The 21,609-nt window shown below is 32.1% G+C and overlaps 1 protein-coding gene across 9 annotated transcripts in view; it reads left to right on the forward strand.

The window, feature by feature from the left end:
• The window catches only part of siz (Brefeldin-resistant Arf-GEF family protein schizo), a 436,074-nt gene extending 414,595 nt beyond the window's left edge, over nucleotides 1-21,479 (forward strand). For all 9 annotated transcript variants that reach the window (XM_081762743.1, XM_081762752.1, XM_081762746.1 and 6 more), the window contains 2 exons: nucleotides 4,028-4,465; nucleotides 16,852-21,479. In XM_081762743.1, the coding sequence (XP_081618869.1) occupies nucleotides 4,028-4,465; nucleotides 16,852-17,108 (695 nt within the window). In that variant the 3' untranslated portion in view covers nucleotides 17,109-21,479. The remainder of the gene's footprint in view (nucleotides 1-4,027; nucleotides 4,466-16,851) is intronic.
• The last annotated feature ends 130 nt before the right edge of the window (nucleotides 21,480-21,609 follow it).

The raw sequence follows: 21,609 nt of genomic DNA on the forward strand, positions 1-21,609 counted from the left end.
CAATTTCAATGTTATTTTGTATTAAAGTGTTAAATAATCTACACATACTTATCAAAGGTGTATTCAAATGTGCAATGGTTTTGGATCTTTTACAAATAAATGGTAATCTTGTCCTCAAACAGTTATGTGTAATATTAAAATTTAATAAATGCAAACACTCAGGACTATCAACAATTCCATTTACTAACTTAAAAAGAAATATAAGTTGAAAATACCTTCGTCTAGCAGATAATGTTCCAACATCAAATAAACTTAGAAGAGTTGCATACGATATTTTATTTTCATAAGAGTTTACTTTATAGATTTTGTAATATAAGTATCTCAGAAACTTATTCTGAATCCGTTCAATTTTTGCAATGTACTGCTTATAATACGGAGTCCAAACTATACTTGCATACTCAAGTTTGCTTCGTACTAGAAAATTGAATAGCATAATAATGACATATGGATTATTAAAATCTCTAGTACTTCTTATCACAGAACCTAGAGATTTGAAAGCTTCATTGACAGCCTTTTCTATATGAGCGATAAAACATAATTTAGTATTTACAATGACACCCAAATCATTTACTTCCTGAACTCTATTAAGAATAGTGTTTGTTAGGGTATAATTGTAATGTATAGGGTTTCTACTTTTAGAAAATGTGATTACATTACATTTATTTATATTAAAATGTAACTTATTTTCAACACTCCATAAATAGCAGTTATTCAAATCACTCTGAAGTTTTAGAACATCGTCAAGTTCTCTTATTTCCTTGTACAATTTCATGTCATCCGCATATAATAAACAGTGTGAATGTTCAAGTACAGATGGTAAATCATTAACAAATAGTAGAAAGAAGAGAGGTCCAAGATTCGAGCCTTGTGGTATACCCGAATTAACATCAAACAATGGAGAACTGTGATTATTATACACAACATATTGTTTTCGACCATTTAAGTAGGAAGAAATTAATGATAGTAGTTGCTTTGAAAAGCCATAATTAGATAATTTTGCAAGTAATACAGCATGATCTAGCTTATCAAAGGCCTTCGAAAAATCTGTATAAATTACATCCACAGAAAAACCATTATTAAGGAAATCCGCAATAGACTGTATAAATAGAAATAAATTGGTAACGGTCGATCTCCGTGGATAAAATCCATGTTGAAAATTAGATATGTAAGGTTTAACATGATGAAATATTCTATTATAAAGAATATGCTCAAATATTTTAGCTACTGTGGAAATTAGAGATATTGGTCTATAATTTTCAATACTCTTGGCATCTCCTTTCTTAAGTATTGGACGAATTTTACTAATCTTCCAGATTTCTGGAAATATTGAAGTTGTTAATATCAGGTTATAAATGTAATTTAATGGTTTTATTAGAAGTTCTCCACATCCTTTTAATAAATAAGTTGGCAATAGATCGGGCCCACTTGATTTAGAAGATTTTGACTTTTTAATAGCCTCTTTAAGTTCACATTCAGAAATGGAATTCACCGTCAGACAATACGGTATGATTGACTTGGTATGGGGGATAATATCGTAATCAGAAGGATGAGGAGAATAAACACTTTTGAAATATTGAGCAAAGTTGTAAGCTATGTCCGCATCTGTTGTAATTACTTTACCTTTGAAAGTCATATGATTTATTTCTAAATTTTGATTCTTCTTATTTTTGATATAATTCCAAAAATTTTTAGGATTATCTTTCAATGCCATTTCTGACTGATTTATATATAAAGCATACGCCCTCTTAATCAACGTTTTTGATTTTCTACGCAATTCCTTAAATTTATTTAAATTATAGTCGGAGGTTTTTATGTGTTTCCTATAATAATACTTTTCTTTCAATGTGTTAATAATTTCTGATGTAAACCAACATGGATATTGATATTTCTTAGATATTTTCTTTTTTTGGCACATTTCTTTCAATAATACTATTCAGAACATCGTAAAAATAATTGACAGCTTTATCAACATCGTTTATATTATATAGATGCATCCAATCTTGTAGGTCAAGTTGTTTATAAAGGTTATAAAAATTGGCCTTACTAAAATTAAACAAAGTACTTGAGTTATGTTTTATGCTTGGTGTGAACTTTCCAAGATTAATATTAAAACTAAGAGATGGATGATGATTATCTTCTGTCAATAATGGAAATACATTTCTAGTTAGATTAATATCATCTCCAAAATTAGACAAAACCAAGTCCAAAGTTTTCCCGTACATATTTCTTATTAAATTATGCGATGTTAAATTATGTAAAGAAATGAAGTTCGCCAACATATTACAAACAGACCCACCCTGCAATAAATCAAAATCAGCGTCCGTAATTGATGATATATTAAAATCACCAACAACAAGCAAACTTTGATCATATATGTCATCAATTTCCTCTAATTTTTGAAAGAAATCATTATAGGTTCTTACTTGACTCTTCGGTGGAAAGTATACCAATACTATATAAAAATGTCTTCTAGATATTGTAACTTTTAGACAAAGAACTTCAATACAATTCACTGTTATGGATACCTCAGATACACAATAATCTCTTAAAATTGCTATGAGAACACCACCGCCATTTTTGTGAGTCCTATCACACCGATAAACATTATACCTTTGGTCAATAAATTCACCATTGTATATACCCTCACACAGCCAAGTTTCAGTTAGTAATATTATGTCAAAGCTTGAAGCTGCAATATTTGTATATAGTTCTGTAAGTTTACTACGTATACCTCTAACATTCTGATAATTTAAATGTATCAAACTATGGCTTTCACTCATGTATCTATGTCAGATGTCTTACTTCCTCAACTGTGTTAAGTGTATATACAAAAGTATCATCAGCTTTCTTCTTTAGTCGAATATTACCAGCATAGTCTATCCACAAGTAGTCGTAATTTTTTTCTCTCTTAACTTTTCTTGCTTCACTAAAGACTATTCGCCTATGCAATGTAAGACTATGGTTAATATAGACAGGACCTCCAATAGATAAGCCGAGATCTTTACAGGATAAATTTCTTTTGACCTTCCTTTGTTTAATAAACTTTATGGTTTACTATTCATGTATGATGAACAAAAATATACGAAAATGTAAAATGAAAACAGAAGTTATTAAGTAAGCGCTTTGAACATGATCGTGACTTCTCGTTCATAGGAAAATGAGACACGGTGAAAAGAATTCACTGTTAGTATAATGTGTTTAGATATAGCAAGTAGTTCTGTTCTAAACTCTCACAGATTTTATCAACTCGAATCTTGTGATATATAGATTACTTTAAAAGGAAGTTTAGTGTCAAAGTCGATATTCACAGTGTCAGTTACGGGTTCTGTTATTTATTGAAACCTATTCTTCGTCATTTATAAAGTTACTAAAGAAAAGGTAACTTAGTTGACTGATTTAATTCCTGAATTCTTACTAGACTTTTATACGTGATTCCATCTAGTTTAGAAATATTTTCTCCATACTTTTAATCATTTGGTTGAATTTTTACAAAGAAATAAAAATCGTCATTACGACAATGAATATTAGGTAATAATTTACAATTTTGAGTCACAGAGGCAGCTGCAAGGTCTCGACCTAGTGTATTTTCCCTCGTTGGTTTTCATCGCGCATTTAAGACCAGATAACGATCCTCATGCGACATTGTTGCACATCAACAACCTTCACAATACTGCCTTTCAATGTTTTCACCAGTCAGGGAACGATCCCAAAGCCGTGACAACACGGCCTAGGAGCATTCAAGTTCCTAACCACATCCTGTTGACTTTGCCCCATTTCTAATCTACCGATTATCCAGCCGCGCATTACATCATTCTATCAGGACATGCCAGTCCGATGTCTGACGTTCACAGCATCAACATGACACAAGGGCTACTTTTCGAAGTTAACATTTTCTTAAGTTTCGGACGTAAGTGTAATAAAATTTTTGTAAAATTTTAGGAGCTTACGCAATTTATCACTTTGTATCATTCATGAGAATGAAGATGACTGTAAAATATATATTTATGACTGCTTTATCTAATTTCAGATTATCCTTATGGTATTCGATTGTCGCAGCGAGTTGACAATAAAGTGTTGGTAACGTTTAATGCTCGCAATGAGCATGATAGGTGCAAGTTTGCCGAGGACTTACGGGAATCCATTAGTGAAATGGACGAAATGGAAAACCTCCGAATTGAGGCAGAACTCGAGCGACAGAAGAGTGGAAGAAGCCGAGCCGCTGCTGAAAATCGTGACAGTGGAGTAGCTGATGTCGAAGTGTCTCCCCATACAATTCCTCGAGAACACGAAACAGAGAGAGTAACTGAGGTGGTTAGCAGTAGTGAAGGTTGTGACGGAGGGGACAGCTGCGAAGATGTCATGATTCGACGCCGAGAGAGGGGAAGAGAAAGAGAACGCTCAGGAATTGAAAGTGGGCTCAAGAGATCTGCTCTTAGCAATTCTCTTTTGGATATTCATGATCAATGTAAGTTTTTTTAATCCTTAGCTACAAACAATCGGTTAATGTTGCCTTTAAATCCTTATTTACTAGTTACGTAAGTTTCTAGTTTTGCTTTACTTTGAGATAGAGTAGCCAGCAATAAAGTTCGATGACAAGAGAGAGAGAGAGAGAGAGAGAGAGAGTAGGAATGTGTTATTGAAGCTATGAGCCACGTAGTTTACAAATTCTTGATTTATTGAAAAAAATTCTTTGCTTCTTCTAATTATTATACACTGTTCCTTGTATTCTTACTCGAATCAAGGACTTTTTGATTCAACATTAGTCACCTGCTATTAGGACTCAAAAGTAGTTGTTGGAACTTCGTATATCGCTGGTGTGGAAGATAGAGCAAACATTTTCAAATCGTTAAGTAGGTTTTCTTTGAGGATATTTGTTCAACTCTTGTGCAGTTCTATAGTTAGTATCACATCTGTTTCGTCCGAGTTTTAGTTAAATATATATTCGCATTCCGTATTGATAAAATGATGACTAGGAATCTTGCTTTCTTTTTTACTTACGAGTAATAGGGTTACATGTTTATTTCGATTAGTGGGGAACTTTATTCAGTGATTACGTACCATTAATAAATTCTAGCAATATTGTGTTCGTTGATTTTCCCTTCTGTTAATTTGCTGGGACATCTACGTAGTGCTTGGCATATGTAATTTTATATTGATGTAAGAAATGATTTTAGAATGAATTTTTGTGAATTGAATTCGTTGGACAAATAACATCGATTTGAAATTATCTCTGTAGTCTGCAGATGTTTTGTTCTACATTATTCTTTTTTCATGTTTGTATTAAGAGACGTTTCATAAGTTCGATTGTATGTAGTTGTAACGAGATAGTGCATCATTTCACGTGTAGGAAGGATTTCTGTTGTTTACACTGATAAGCATCCAACTAATTAAAAGTAATTAGTTCATTGTAGTATTTGTATGTGAATGATTGTTTACTAGAGTTACTGTTCACTAAAAAAATACGACAGTTCACATAATATGCGATAGTGAAAATAAGAAAAAAAAAAGTTTCTCTCGTCGTATCTAATCAAAGTACTAATTCTTGAAGGTACGATGAACTTGTGTCTTAGTCTGAATGCTTGCACAAATTGCACATACATTGCATAATTTCCAGAAGTTTGTCTTTCTCACACAAACACACACTCATACGTACATACATATATAATCATATTTCTAATGATACTGAAAATATTGGAGTTCTCGTTATTCCATCGTTGTATTGTACCTTCATAATCTCAAAACTATCAAATATACTACGTGTGTATGTATGTCTCTCCGCATATTGAAAAATAGGCACAGCGTTTATTATTTTCGGAATACTTAACTTGCGTTGAACATTGATATACGTTTATATGGTCTTGTCTATATGTATATCCATGGTATTCAGTAGATGACCATTTCCACGCTTATATTTTGTAATCGTTTTGAGAATTTTAGTTTGAAACCTCCCATCACTTGTGTAGGAACCAAGAATCAGACGCTCAGTCATGATTCGGAAATTTGCACAAAATGTGTCGTCTTTTAGAAGCTTCGTCAAGGGACTGGAGATAAATTGTATTCTGAGAAATATTTTTCATTTCAATAAATTACCTTATTCGATATTCTTTGGATATACTTGAGGGTCATTTGGCGCCCTTTGTGTCTTTTGTATGCTATTTTGGATAAATAGATTGAATATTATTAAGTATAATCAGTAGGATTTCTGAAATCTTTGTCTAATGAATTTAGAAAGTACTAAATAGTCTACAAAGAAATTTATGAAGAGTGTTTTTTAAATAATTACTTAAATCTCTAGGTTCATTGATATAAAGTGGTTAATAGTGAATTTTTCGTGTATAATTCAACTTTGAAATTGAATTAGTTTGCATTTAATGTCTATACATACCTATAAATAACGAAAGTTGGTAATGATTTAACCAATAATTTATCTGAACAAATATGAACTAACTGTAAATGGAATGAAGAACAAATATCATACTTAAGGAAAATTTCCTGTGATACCATTGAGTGATTCCCTTGTGTAGAGTTTTAAACGCTAGTTTGATTGTAATTATATTTATATAAAAATAACGTCTTAAAATCATTAATTTCTAAAATGTAGGGCGGGATGTACACATTATTTCAAACCGTATTTAAATAATGGGAACATTACTTCGTGCAGAAAATATTCTTAGGCTTGAAGCTGTCATTCTTTTCTGTTACCAACCATTTAAATACTTCTAAAACTTAAAGAAGCCACCGACAGAAAAAATTGACAATATTACAAGCCTGAGAAGAGTGGTTCATTCATCGCAGTAACCAAATTTTAAATTATTGCTAAGTAATTCATATTTAAAATGCAAGTCTGTATATGACGACTTTTTCTTAACAGGACTGAAATATGGGGAGAGGCGGACAAGACAAGTATGTGTGACGTTTTCTTGGGTATCGTAGGTAATAATTCCGATTAAAAGAGCTAGTCATGCTTTCACTCTACCTTTATAACAATACCTTTTCGCTAAGTAGAATGAGAACCTTTACAGATACATTGCAATAATGACTAGAGCTTCTGTAGCATGGATTTAGTAGAACAGGTTTTTATTTACTTCATTTAAAGCTTTTACTTAGCAGTTGTAGTTGTTAATGTCTATAAATACCGCGGTATCATCAGAAGTTAATACATTAAATAGTAATAGTGTTATAGATAGATAATTTTAAAAAGCATACTAAACTGAATTACTTAACGTTATAAAAATTTTGAAAAAACTGATTGTAAGTCTATTTTACGTCTATTATCTTTTAACTTCAAAAATAAAAAAAAAATAAATAAAAAATATATAAAAGAACTACAATCTTACGTTTTGTATTTCAGTTTCTAAATACGTATATAGTAATTGATTTTAGATCGTTTTAAAAATGCTTTTGTTCGAATACACACACACGCCTGTTTTCACCGTTATTATTATTGATAATTCAAATAATATTCCATCTAAATAAACTCATATGTGTCAGAATCGATTACATTGTTGAAGATTTTATGCATCTATAATCAGTCAGTAAACTGGTTTTGAGGTCAAGCTACCATTGATGCAAAACCTGCTCTTCGATTCTGTTTATAATCTTTACCTTTGTTAAATTGAACATGGAGATATTACAGGCAAAACATTATATACTTACTGCATTCTAGTTGTAGACAGACTTCTAAAACATAAGAGTGCACTTTTCCAAAGAAATTAGGCCAGTATATGAGAAAATGCAGGCTAAGTTTTAGGTCTTCCCCGCAATATCAATATTACATGGTAGGAACTTAAATGAAAACTACTTTCGTTAATCGCAGATAATCAAAGAATATATCATTCGTAAATACGTGTCAAGACATTCTGCTCCATTTTCTTAACTATTGATGCACATTATTCCGTCTAAACTCAGGAATAAGTTTTTTAAAGCCAAAATTAGATATAAATTGGCTAATAAACCCAAAACACTCAAATACATATAATACTCGAGATTCATACCTATGACTGATTCCAAATTGTTTGAACAGAACTTGACCAAATCGTAGTTTTAATTGCAGTAGATCCACAAGAACATTTGAAGGGAACGGGGTCACATTTTGCTCTACAATATAATTTCAAAGAGAACTCGGTATGTGTCCTCTATGCATTAACGAAAAATAACATTTGTTATTGTCGGAACGACGTTGGAATGTTCGGGTGTACAGGTAATAGGTATGCCGAGTATAGTCTTACCTAAAATATAATTTAGAATTTATAGAATTCAGTGCGTATCATTTATCAGTCAATTTTTATGTTGTTTCAGCAGTGTTGAATTCAGTGGAGGAGTTTGAAAAGGTATGAGATTATTTATTCTATCTGGAAACAATCTTGAAAGAATTCAAATTCAACGACTCGATTTTTTTATCGAAAGGTTTAATTTAAATTCGTACAGTGCGTTTTCTTAGAGCTTCGTTTCTACATAGTATGACATAGAAAGTCCTGAACAAGACCACCATTCTGACAATCTTTTATGATTTTATATTACCTACTTGGCGTATTTAAATATCGAAGCAATGTTTCACCGTTAACATGCAGTAATAGACTTGGTAGTGATAACACGAGGCTTCTTAACATTAAAATTCTCATTGCTGGAAGTTAGTTTCTTCTATATTTTGTAATAATATTAATTTTAATATAGTATCAGCTGGCATAGTCGAACGGTCTAAGACTGTAGACCGGCAAGCACAAAACTTGTTGCTCGTGTTTGGATCCTGCTCATCCCCTAAGTGCTATGCATTTTCATTTTCAGTCTACATTATCATCACCACTCCTTTCTTCTTTCCTTTAGTCAAAACGAAAGAATTGTAAGATATGTAATTCAAAAATAGAATAAATTATTATTTTATTTCTTTTTTTTTTTTCACTTTGTTTATAAATTTTTCAACTTTCTTCCCACAGTATATCTCCTTTTTAATAAGACTAAACATTCAAAATGATTGACAATGACTAACAGCGTAACTTCCGGTTTTTTTAATACATTCTGACTAGCCTTTGGCTAGCTGGGGGCTCCGCTCCGAGTCCCCCGCGTTTGCTCGGCTTATGGCCTCGCATCTCTTGTTTATCAACCTTTGTATTAACAGTGAATTTCGTGCATTTGCTCTTCATATTTCCTGAATTTGCCCAGCTGAGGGCTCGCCTCATGTACCCGCCTTTGCTCGGCCTACGGCCTCGCACCTCTTAAACCTACAATTCTACCGAATTTCAAGTTTCTTTTCCTATTTCAACTATCTTTCCTATTTCAAGGGAGATGAAGAGATAAGATTTTGTATCTCAGGAAAACGCCTATTCAAATAACATGGGAATCTCTTCATCTCCCTTTAGACCCCTTAAAAGTTAAAAAATTCACTCTTGGCAATTTATCTGTGGGTTACTCCCAGAAGGCTACAATCATGCCAAATTTAATCATTCTAATCCTGCCCGAAGTGCCTAAACATTTTGGGATGTAGAAGACGTCCCATATAAATAATATGGGAAAGATACTTCAGTTCCCCATAAACTCAGTCTAAATTTGTAATATTTTATTTTTACTAATTTACTTAGATAATGCTAACGAAAACGCACAAACATCCCAAATTTCAAGTTTGTATTCCATTCCAAGTACCTAAAATATAAGATTATATGAAAAAAATAAATAAATAAAATAAAATAAAAAAAAACATGGGGAATTTCTTCATCTCCCCTTTAGACTCCCTAAAAATTAAAAATATTCACTTTTGGCAGTTTTTCTGTCGATTAGTCCCGAATAGCTACAATCATGCCAAATTTCAACTTTCCAGGTCAACCAGAAGTACCCTTTTATTTTATGTCAGTCCATTTAGTTTTTCATATAGTTAAGATTAGGATTAGGATTACGAGACTTCCGAATACGTGAAAGTGTGTATATTTGTTATTTGCAGTGTTTTTATTTCGATTATAGGTGATTCTGCTAACAAAGGCAAGTCAAAAAAACTTTAATGAACAGAAGTCGAAACTCCGCAATATGTAGGAAGATAAGCTTTTAAAAGATTAGATAGCACAAACGCCAATGACCTTTGTAGTTAGAAAATTTTAAAGCCAATCATACTAGGATAGTAAACAGTATTTTTTCGACGGACAGACAAAGCCGTTCTGTAAGACTTCCGATACGTATGCATAGCATAGTTTGTATATCTAAAAATCCAGGATTCTACGAACCTGGAAAAAAGTCAGGGAATTCAAGCTTACTCGTAGAAAATTCTGGAAAAGTCTAAGCATTGACGAAACGCTGAAAAACTAGTCAGGGTATTGTAAGTACGGATTTTTACTTAACAGAACTCATGTCGCTTTTTTTCTCTTTTTTTTCCTTCCCCGGCTATTTGGTAAAGGATATTTTATAAAGTGAATTAGTTTGTTTTGCAAAACATCCTTACCTACACACACTATATACATGTACATGCGTAGTAGATGAGAAACCTGAAGAAAAATATAGTTGCATTCTTATATTATATATAGGCCTGGAAATGGTGACCTGAAAAATTGCGAAATGTGAGAAAATTAGTACTCGCCAAATAAATGGGATCCTTGAAATCACACCTCTTCCTGCAGTCAGCCAAAACCAAATTATAACTATCAGACAAAAAAAAAAAAAAAAAAAAAAAAAAAACTTTTGAACTCGTAATCAGTAGTTTAGGTTTGTGTGCGTGGTTGCCATCGTTGCAGGTGCTTGCTATAACTTCAATAACCTCGTTGGTACTGTGCTAACCAATTGAGTAAATTCAGGTGTATTGATCTTGAATCAACAATACTTCGGAAGTTCTGAAATTACACTTTCCCTGTATAGTGCGTAACTTTCGGGAGAGACAACGGAATGTAATCGTCTTGAGATCACCAGCAAACAGTACATCAATTCCATACATTTCTTTTTTTTCTCTCTCTCTCTCTCATTATTTCAGAACTAATGGCCTGATTTGAATATTTATTTTCCTCCACAACGTACAGAGTAAAATTCTGTCTGCGTCGAGGAACTTACTAAAATGGATCATTTCTTTTAAAAATTAAGGAAATTTGTATAAGAGTAGTATATCAGTCACCAGCAGTAGTCCATACTTTCATGTTTTTTTTCTTCATCTAAATAATTTTGGACCAGTTTTTAAGAAACTGACAGGGAATATTTCTATGGGGAAAAAATTGGGTCAATTTCTCTGTTTAATGCTAGAGACGGAACAATGATAATAGGGCGGGTACACATCTCTTTGGCAAATGAATAAGTGGAAACTCACTGTACATGTTTTCCAAAGTGCTGTACAAAATCTATTAATATACCAACTGTATATTATGATCAAACTCTAACTTTGGGAGGTAGATCATTTGATTACTTGGAGACGCACTTTCTGCCCTATTCAGATCGAATATATTTAGATTTTAATTTAAAAAAAACCTAATCGGAAGGTTTCAGCTACACACGGCGCATAATTTACAGTATACAGAAAATATCTTGATTTCATTTACGGTGCTCAATGTTGATTTTCTCTTTCGTAGTTTGTCTCACATTATTACATATAGTTACAGCAATCTGCACTTCCAACGAACTCATGATTATTGATACAATACTTACAATGTTTGAGGTGGGAGCTCCTTCGTGGTTAAGTTGTTAGCGTACGCGCCTCTGGCGTGGGAGACCCGGGGTCGATTCCCAGCAGGAGCTCATGTGATTCGGGTTCCACGTTAATCAGTAGGTCTCGTGTCATATAGCCTCGCTGCTGAAAGGGACGTTAAAATTAACTCAGTGTTTGAGGTGGGGAGTGAGATTAGTGGAGTAATATATATATATATATATATATATATATAATATTCTGAAATTACTCTTTTGTTCCTTTTGTGTGTGTATTAGTTCGTATGTGTGTATTCACGTTGTATATTATTATTATTATTAAGCGTTAATACTGACTGTAGTATCGAGGATTCGGTACATCAATTCTGTGTAGCATGTAGGTAGTGATCATGCAGATGTGCGTAGTTATACAAAACTAGATATCATACTAGATGGATAGCATTAACTTTCATTATTTATGTCACATTCTAATATATCGTGTACAGTACGTATGTAACGTAGACATACAGTAACATGTCACGTTTCGGGATTGATGCATTTCACTGTTGTACACTCGTGTCCAAAATTATTGTCGCATGTCTGTAAATATGTGGTTGTAGGAATAAAATTTGATAACGAATTCACCTGGTATTTCTTACAATGTTTATAGGTGTATGATCGACAAAGACATGTATGTGGCAAATTTCATGTCAAAAGAGCAGTAAATAAGAACAATAAAACGAAAATAAAACTTTCTCGTCCGTTTAGCAAAATTTTGTTTTACTCATTCTAATTTTCGTATTTATAATTCTTTTCCTATGAAATTTATCATAAATATACATTTCCCGATTATACACATAGTAACAGTATTAAAAATACCCTGCAAAATCATTATCAAATTATATTGTTACAAGAAGACAGTTATAGATATGCGACAATGATTTTGGACATGAGTGTACCTATCTCCAAATTGTAATTGGATTTTATTTTTCTCCTAAATTCTTGAAAGCTGCGCTCCGAACATAGTTCCTGTTTGCAACATTTAGCTCCTCTTTCGTTAGATGAAAATAGATTATTTTCGTTTAAAAGCCCTTTATTGATTCTGATTATCATAGTATCATCAACTATGTCACTGTTATTACTAGTGCTAATGTAGTATTATTTCCAGAACAAAATAGTAAAATAGTACCACGTTAACACAAAACTTTGATGTAGTAAAAAAAAACTGATGTATATAATATTACATGAATTACTGGATCATATATATATATATATTTAATAATTTTATGGTTCATTTAATACTTTTGTTTCTTAAAGAGAAGTCACATTTTACAAAACTGCTAACTCGTCACAGTGGTTTCCGATGATTTACCAATCAGCAAGGAAACTAAAAATGTCAATATTTAAAGCTTAACGATCTAGAATATATACAAATAATTTGAATCAATGTGAACTATGTCTTCTAGATATTGGTTATTACTGGATAATTTCACAGCAGAAATTATTATGGCAAGAATAACTGATAAGTTAGAGAAAAAGAAATAAAACCCCCCATTCCAATTTTAAGTAGGTTCAAAAGCATTGAAACTCATCAGAAAGAACACGCATGGCTATCGAAACAGCTGTAGAGCTGTTTTTTTTTTTTTTATTGTTTGTTTGTTTGTTTGTTTCGCATACACTACAGTAAAGTTTTGTGTATTAGCGTAGGTACTACTTCGTTCTGAAAACAACATTTCATTAAATAATAAAATAAGTGCTGAATATTGCAAACATCAAACTGGATCATGTCCAGAATGTTCCTTTATTTTTTGTCTCGATGCGCTGTTGCCAAAGTGCAGCCGCTACAAATTGAGACTCAATTTTGTACTTGAATCATTTCTAAAAAGAGAATATAGTGTGAATACACAGTTAGTACTACCACTACAGACTTATGAGACGTGCTTGCCAAACTTTGTAGTTAAAAGATTGAAAATTCAAGAAATATGATTCTTTAATAAGTTAGAATAATTTTCACTTCTACGATAGAAAGCTGTTAGCTAGTGTAACTTAAAAATAGATCATTTTTGATTCGTAAGTACTAGATTCAGTGTTGTTAAAGACTTGCACAATTTGATCAGTAAAAACTTTGTATTGTTTCAGACTACTAAACTGAAAACTTTCAGAAATGTGTTTCATCAAGATGCTCTAATGTGGCTTTTAAATCAGTTATAACGCCTCCATTATTAACATATTAATGTGAAGAAACTTAAAGTAAAATATAATAAAACTTTCGTCATAAACGCATTCCACGAAGTTAGTCATGTTGGAACAGTTACAATGATTAAAATCGTTTAACATTTAATCACGTTCCATTATCTCAAGTAACTTTTCATAAAGGAAGGAGCTGAGTGTAGGATAGGAGTATACATAATATACAAGAATAATCTTGATTTTTTGCTATGTTCGAACATGATTTGTCACAAATTGTTCAAAAATAATGCATTAGAACATGCTACAGACATATTTCCAATCCATTTTTTAAAATTCAATTTAATTTATTTATTATTTATTTATTTATTTATTTATTTTTACTTAATATGTTTTTGTTAAAATATCTGCTTTGTAGTTCATTCGGCAAAGGCATATACAAGGAAGTTTTACGGTGATTCTGTGTAATTATTCAGCAGTAGCTATGTGAATTTTCAGCGTAAGATACAGTCATGTTTAAAACTCGATCGATTTTCGATAAGCGAGGGACAGTTCTCATTGTTGTGCACATGCTACTGAAAGCTTTCCTTCCTCATTACAGTAAGATCCGTCTACTCTCACAACATACTTCGTAGTAGTTATTATGAACAAAATTGAATTGTGTAATAACAAAAAACTGCGAATTTTCTATAAGGTGATATATATATATAATAGTAAAACTTAAGAAATGGATTTCTCACATGTATTTAAGAATGTTGTGTTGTTTGATCTTATATTGACAGTGTCATGAGAGGTGAATACTTAGGAAGTACGTTTTTATTTTTTGGTATTTCGTCCTCCCTCCTCCCTTTCCTTCTACAAAGGCATGTGATAAATATACGCAGTCTAAATCTATGAAATATAAACTTTAAAACTCAGTGCGCATAACTTATTGCGATACCACAATTAACAGATATGCATAATTATTCCTTTATAAAATGGTTCAGAGAAATTCAGTACCGGTAAAGTGTTTACCAAAATCCATCATACTTTTGAAACCGCATTCAGTACCCATGTTAAGATTACTTACTTTTCGAACGTGCATGTGAGAAATCAATTTCTGAAGTTCTTAGCGCACATTTTTGAAACACCTAGTATAGAAGTTTTTACGTCTTCGGTAGATAGCACTCGAGTTATCTGTTGTGGTACCAAGCCAATTTCTGTTACTTATTATGGAAACTAGAAAGAAACCTCCAATGTGGATGGAACTGGGAAAACTTCAAAAATGAAAAATATTTTTTGCGTGTCATTTCGCCCTGTCATGGGCATGTGGAATTAAGGTGTAGCACTACACAATACAGAATCAAATAATGTGAATATCATAATAAATATTTAGCATAGGGTTGATTTGGGTCAATTATATTGTAAATAATTACCATATGCTGATTATTCAGATTCTAGGATGATTACTACTACGGGTTGGACATAAAAAAAAAGTAATAAATAAACAGAACATAAATGATTAGCAAATGCAATGATCACTAAAAAAAATACACAAAGATATACTCAGGAGGAGTGGAAGTCTGATGAAGACACAGGTATTGTGTCGAAACTGTTATGTGATTGTTTGTTTGTTACATATTATCACAAACAGTGTGCTCAGTGTGTTGTTGTGTTTTAGTACAGTTCGCAGCAAAAAACCTGCAACACGAGCATGTAAATTTATTGTGAAACAACGAAGTCTTTTGCTCCAAAATAAGTGTGCAGGGGAGGACGCCGAAGTTTCTCCTGGCGTGATTCGTGCCACTTAGACGTTATGTTGATTCCCTGGGCTGTTAGACGTAGTTTTACAATAAACTTACATGCTCATGTTGCAGGTTTTTTTTTTCTGCGGACTGTACAAAGAAATACAGAAATACATGTAGAATTTTTGAGGCAAGTTACAGATGTTTCGTCTGTTTCTTGCTGTTTTGCTTTAATTCTCCGAAAGCTTTTGATACTCGTGAGTTTTCTTCTTTCGGGTGTAAAGTTGAGGATGGACATTTTTAAGAACAGTTTTTGGATATTTGTTTAAATATACCATTTTCTTTTTACGAAAAACTTAAGGCTGATCTATTCTTCCAAATCACTAAACGTATTTAAATACCCATCCTAAAAAGTAATCTCAAAAGTAATCTTTCTCATCGTGACTTCGACTGAAGAAAGACCTCAGAGATGTAGAAAGCTTTCGGTAAATTGAAACAAATGAGAAACTTGAAAAATTTAAAAAAAAAAAAAAAAAAAAAAAAAAAAAAAAAAAAAAAAGTGCGCGTTTAATACAATATATTACTTTAAGTTGGAGATTTTCCAGCACCCCTCTCTCTTACCAGTCATTTTCGTTAGGGAATGACTAATATGCAAAAGGATTCCTACATCATCTTCATACATAAATTGTATCTCGAACTTTACTATTTCTTGTTCGGACTTGTTCTTTCAATATTTTTACGAATGTTTAAACTTCTATAATTTCATCTGTTCCAAGCTTTATTCTGACGAATAGTCTGGTTTAGCTGTTTATTTTTAGTTGGTTGTACTTCCTGCGTAAGTGCTGACGAATTTGAGGAAAAGTTCTTAAAAAGCCTTTTGATTGGCAACAAAGCAAATGTTTGAAGGACTGATTAACTCAGAAATTTCTCGGCAGGTACCAACAGTTCTCTTATCAGTGAAGAACACACACACATTTCCGTTGAAGAAGTGCAACGTTGGTGCCTACTCCGTTCGGATAATATACAATTGCTGGTGAAAGTTTCGTGAATCACATGTAGAATTTCCATGTATGACAGCCCCCATTTCCATTCTATACAAAAGAAATTAATTCTGCCATCTCAATGTTACTTTAAAATTCTGTCATTAGTAGAACTTTACTAGTAGTTAATCAGTGAAAGTTATGTAACTGTTAAAATTATATAATATCCTAGTATAATAGTATTAAAACTAATAGGGTCCGTATATACAATAGTGTTTCTTGAAATAATTTTATTACTATGTACTTTTTATATTGTTCCATGCATTATAATATTAAAATATATATATCCTTGTAATTAAGAAATTGTTTATCTATAGTTCCAGGTGATAAACCGCAAAGACGAGGAAGCGTTGGATCCTTGGATAGTGGAATGTCTATTTCATTCCATTCAACATCAGCCAGCACTGTAAGCAGAGATTCATCACCTCAAAATATACAGCCTTCTCCAAGTGCCAAGGTTGCCAAACCCATGAATCACCAGCAGTCATTTCTCGGTGGACTTTTTGGGAAGAAAGAAAGGAAGTCATCTCGGGCAGAGGAACCCAATCCTTTCAGTCGAAGTACAGAAGTGTAATGTGAAGATATTGGAAGATAACTATGGGCATTGTTTCAGTCTTTACGTGACAGACAAATATATCAGTGTATTAACTTTTTCTTTTTCTTTTTTTTCTTTCTTCTGAAATTGAATGTGACTTTGTGGTGGAAGTGTTAGATGTTTTGTCTGTTGTTTCCACAGGAGTGAGAATTGGATAGAGTATATTAGGATTGAAAGTCATATCCAGTTTTTGAAACCAGTGAAATTGTGGTGATATTTAACGTGTTGTTGGACAAGATATTTTAAATTTGCACATTTTCTGAGGCTTAACGCGAATATTTTGCTATATCTGGATTCAAGTATATGGTTCCTATTTTGGATGATGTTTTAATTGTATGCCATGATTTAACCCTGCATGAATAATTTTATCTCGTTTAACCGAACATCTAAGAGAATTCTCGTAATTCTGTCTATGCCAGTGTTGATTCTTTACAATACGTGAAGTTTTAATGCACCAGTGTCTTGAATAAAAGGCGTGCTTTAAGTAGCTATTTCGTTTTTAGCAGGAAATCTGTAATTAATGCCTACAGTTACCACATGACTTAATTTTTGACAATAACTAGTTGTTAAATGTTTTATGAAGAGACGTTTGTTCTAATTTTAATTAAGATATATAAATTTTAACTTTGGTTCTAACTGGTATTACCCAAATCATCATGCGCGATATATGTACACGGGGAAAGCAGGATATAATATTTCCCTAGTCCTCAATGTCATACTTATTTCTATGTAATTAATAATTCCATATGACGTAGAATTTAGATTTCCGTATGGAAACTTGAAATAATCGTTGTGTAGTGGGGCCATTTATTTAAATCTAATCATGCTCAATATAGCACATACGGTGGAAATCGAAAACAAAACTTGTTGATAATACATAATTCATTGTATATGAATTAGAATTTGAGTTTTCATTTTTTTTTTTTTTTTTTTTTCATAATCCGTTCATTTCATATTTCAAGTTGTAATATTTTTATATAGAATTGTGTTTACATTATTTTGTTTAATTGAAGGCGAAATAATTATTTCCGAAAGTATTCATTCATAGTGTTTAGTTAAATATATCTCCTGAGGAAGAAACCGTTGAAGAAAACAAACATAACATTAAGAATAATATATTGTGAATGGGTATATTAACCGTCACAGAAGAAAAATACTGTCTCAAAAAGAAAGTTTGTGCAAAATATGTAATAGCATTAGGACACGCCTATTGTTATTTGTAAACAGGAAGTACTATTATAAAGTAGGAAAAAGGACTAATCTGAATATAAATTATACAAAGTGCCTGTTCGTGTTTGTCATAAATAATAGTTGTTGTGAAGATTAAAGATGTGGGTGATATTAGCCTCTATTAGTGGTATACTCAAGATATATCTATATAAACTTTCTCTTAAGCTGCTCTAGAAGGAATATTTGAATACTAATATGAAAATTCTCAAAAGTAAAGTAGTGCTTACAAAATCAGTATGGTGCGAATGGAAAACCATATTGTTCTGCCGTTTTTCTGAATTCGCATACTTCCGATAGCAACGGCTAGTGAACAAATGTCACGTTACCAGATGATGAATTTAAGTTTTTATGAAGAGTTATGCTCAAACTAATGGCATTTTCTTCTCTTCATATTTTCAGACATTTACTGGTAGAAGTTGTTTCCTGAATCACTGTGTAAGTAACTTTCTGTGAAAGTCAATAGTTTTTCGAAGTTAGTTAGTAACACTAGTATGGAAAACTGTCTCCAGAATCGGATTGAGGTTTATGAGCCAACTGTTTCTTGGCTTTCGTTTCTTTATTTTGTGCTAAAAGTAGAGAAAATTAAAAGATTTACTAATGCATAATATACTTATGGTATATTCGGCGTTGCTCAGAATTGGAAACTAGGCCAAATATGCGACTATGATATTCAAAGAGGTAGTGGAGTGTCTCAGAACAGATATATTGCAGAATTAAATTTCAGAGAAAATCAATCTTGTATACACGTCCGTAAATGAGCTCCTGATGTTTAAATGATGTTTTCGGCATTCTTGCGAGAAAATCGGTTGCGATATCCTGTTGTGAAACTTCTGTTCAGAATCCACGTTAAATGTCTCGTACAGTGTCATCACTGAAAAGTGATTTTAAACACACACACAAGCTACTCAATATGAGCTAATATGCTGTTGCATTTATGGGTTTCCAAGTCATGTTTATATCACCTCAAAATGCTTTATCTTAATTTTTAATGTGTTACGCAGAAATTGATTTTTTTTTTTTTTTTTTTTTAATCATTCATTCCATATAGAATTTGTAATCTTGGCCGGGCGAGAGTCAGCAACATACTTCCGGGTAGAAGGAAGTGGTTGGTGTTCTGAATGTACTCTCCGATAGAATAGATAGAGATTGCGAAAACGTTAGTTTGGTTATCTTGAATAGGAGTCAACCGGAAACAGATTGTGAAGCAAAAGGAAGGTAATCAAACTCAAGGTACTCTCCCACTCTTCTATCCTGTTACGTAGATCCAAAAGTATATAACCGTTAAATTTTCGCGGACTGCTGCTAACATGGTCAAGACATAAGAGTACGGAAAAAAGGGGTTGAGTGGGAATAAAATGGATAGGAATTAGTTACACAAGTAATTATATACACTGGTATACTAATACCAGTAGATACAAAATAAGTGTATTAAGAAGTCTTTTGTTATGTTAGTGTATAGAATTATTACCTGTGTAACTAATTCCCACAGTTTATGAATTTGCTACAAGACAGAAGAGCAACGTTGAGTACCTTTCGTAAGTATTATTAGAAGAATTGCATAGTACAAAAACATTCGTTCTTGCATGGCTTCGATGTAAAAAAGGTTGAAAATTGCTTCTCAATTTTCTTTTTTTTTCTTTTTCTTTCTTTTTTTTAAATCAACCTCAATTATATAACCTAAATAATCTGTATGCACACTTATTCATTTATTGCTGCTGGCTGGGTTCTATATAACTGTAGCTAAAACTCACTGCCGTATAACAGTCTGAAAATTTTAATATAAATGTTCTGTGTGCTATGAAATTAGCCGAAATAGATACAGACTGTAAATATGCCTTAATTAGGGAGCATACATTGTTCTGTAATAAGTGATTGGGTGCGGAAAATTTTTCGTATTTCTCTCTCTTTCCAACTCAAATTCAGGAAACAACTTCATAGGTGTAAACTCTCAATTTTTTATACATGAAGCTATCGTGGAGAGTAAAAAGTAGATGGGTTGTGGAAATGGTTTTGAAGTGCCTTGATTCTGGGCACAAGCATTTGAAACAACCTAAAGCTAGAACTATGTTGAGTAGGAAACTAACTTATACAAAGAGTTAAGCAGTTGTTAGATAATTTGCTTTCATTAATAGATAAAGCATGCTCATAGAAGAATGCTCTCGCGTACAATTACTAATTACCGAAATTATACAAAATTATTTATGCCTGAAAACTTATTCGCAATTTACCGACAGAAAATGTATGAGATAAGAAAGTGTGTGATTTAATTACGTGCCCGTTTTCTCAGAGCCTAATTAATTAAACTGTTAAAAAACATAAGCATGTAATTTCCTATTGTATTATAAATATAATGTACTACAAGTCAAGCACATATTGAGTGTGCAAGTATACATGCTAGTCTTTATTCCCCAGTAAAGTGTGGAAGGTCGTAAGCACTATCTAAACTGTCATGTAATACATTGTGACCATTGAGGTTCTATTGCCTTCAAGAATGGGCTATTTGTGCAATTGCTATATACATCTTAGCCTTAATATTTAAGTCTCAATTGGTAAATGGATATATATATATATATATATATATATATATATATATATATATATATATATATATATATATACAAACTTAAATTATACCATATATATTATATTTTATCTAAACATCTTCCGAGAAGCTTCATTGTTCTTGAACAAGTGGGCCTTTCCATTGTTAAGTAACAATACCAATAGTAGATGTTTGTATACAATCAAGATTCCATTTAGACAACAGTATTAGCATATTCTTGATGTAGATGTGCACCATACCTTGAAAGCTAGAATATATTAAGGTATTTAAAAATATATAGAAAAAGATCAGTCTAAATCAGGTGTTTAACCTGAACTAAAATATTAAGAGTTTAAAATAAGCTCTTCCACATTTCCTCCCAAAGGGGAAATTGTTGTTTTTGTTTCTAGTAGCGTAACTCTTGTGTTACTAATGTTTGTAGAGTATGTAATTCTTGTGTATGCATAATCGTGTGATGTATATAACATTGTATTTACTTGTACAGTATCTAAAAAAATAGTAGAAATTTCCTAATGAATTTATGAAATACCAATAATAAATAACAAGTTTTGCTTGAATGATGAATTTTCATTATTTTCGCATTTCTTTCTTTCTTAACGGATCCTGTATTTAATGTAAACTGGGTGTTAAACCCGTTCTTCGCACGGGTCAGAGAAAATATCTATGTAAACGAACTGAACAACGAAA

The sequence above is a fragment of the Thermobia domestica genome, chromosome 6 (assembly GCF_964235325.1).
Source record: "Thermobia domestica chromosome 6, izTheDome1.hap1.1, whole genome shotgun sequence".
Lineage (NCBI taxonomy): Eukaryota > Metazoa > Arthropoda > Insecta > Zygentoma > Lepismatidae > Thermobia > Thermobia domestica.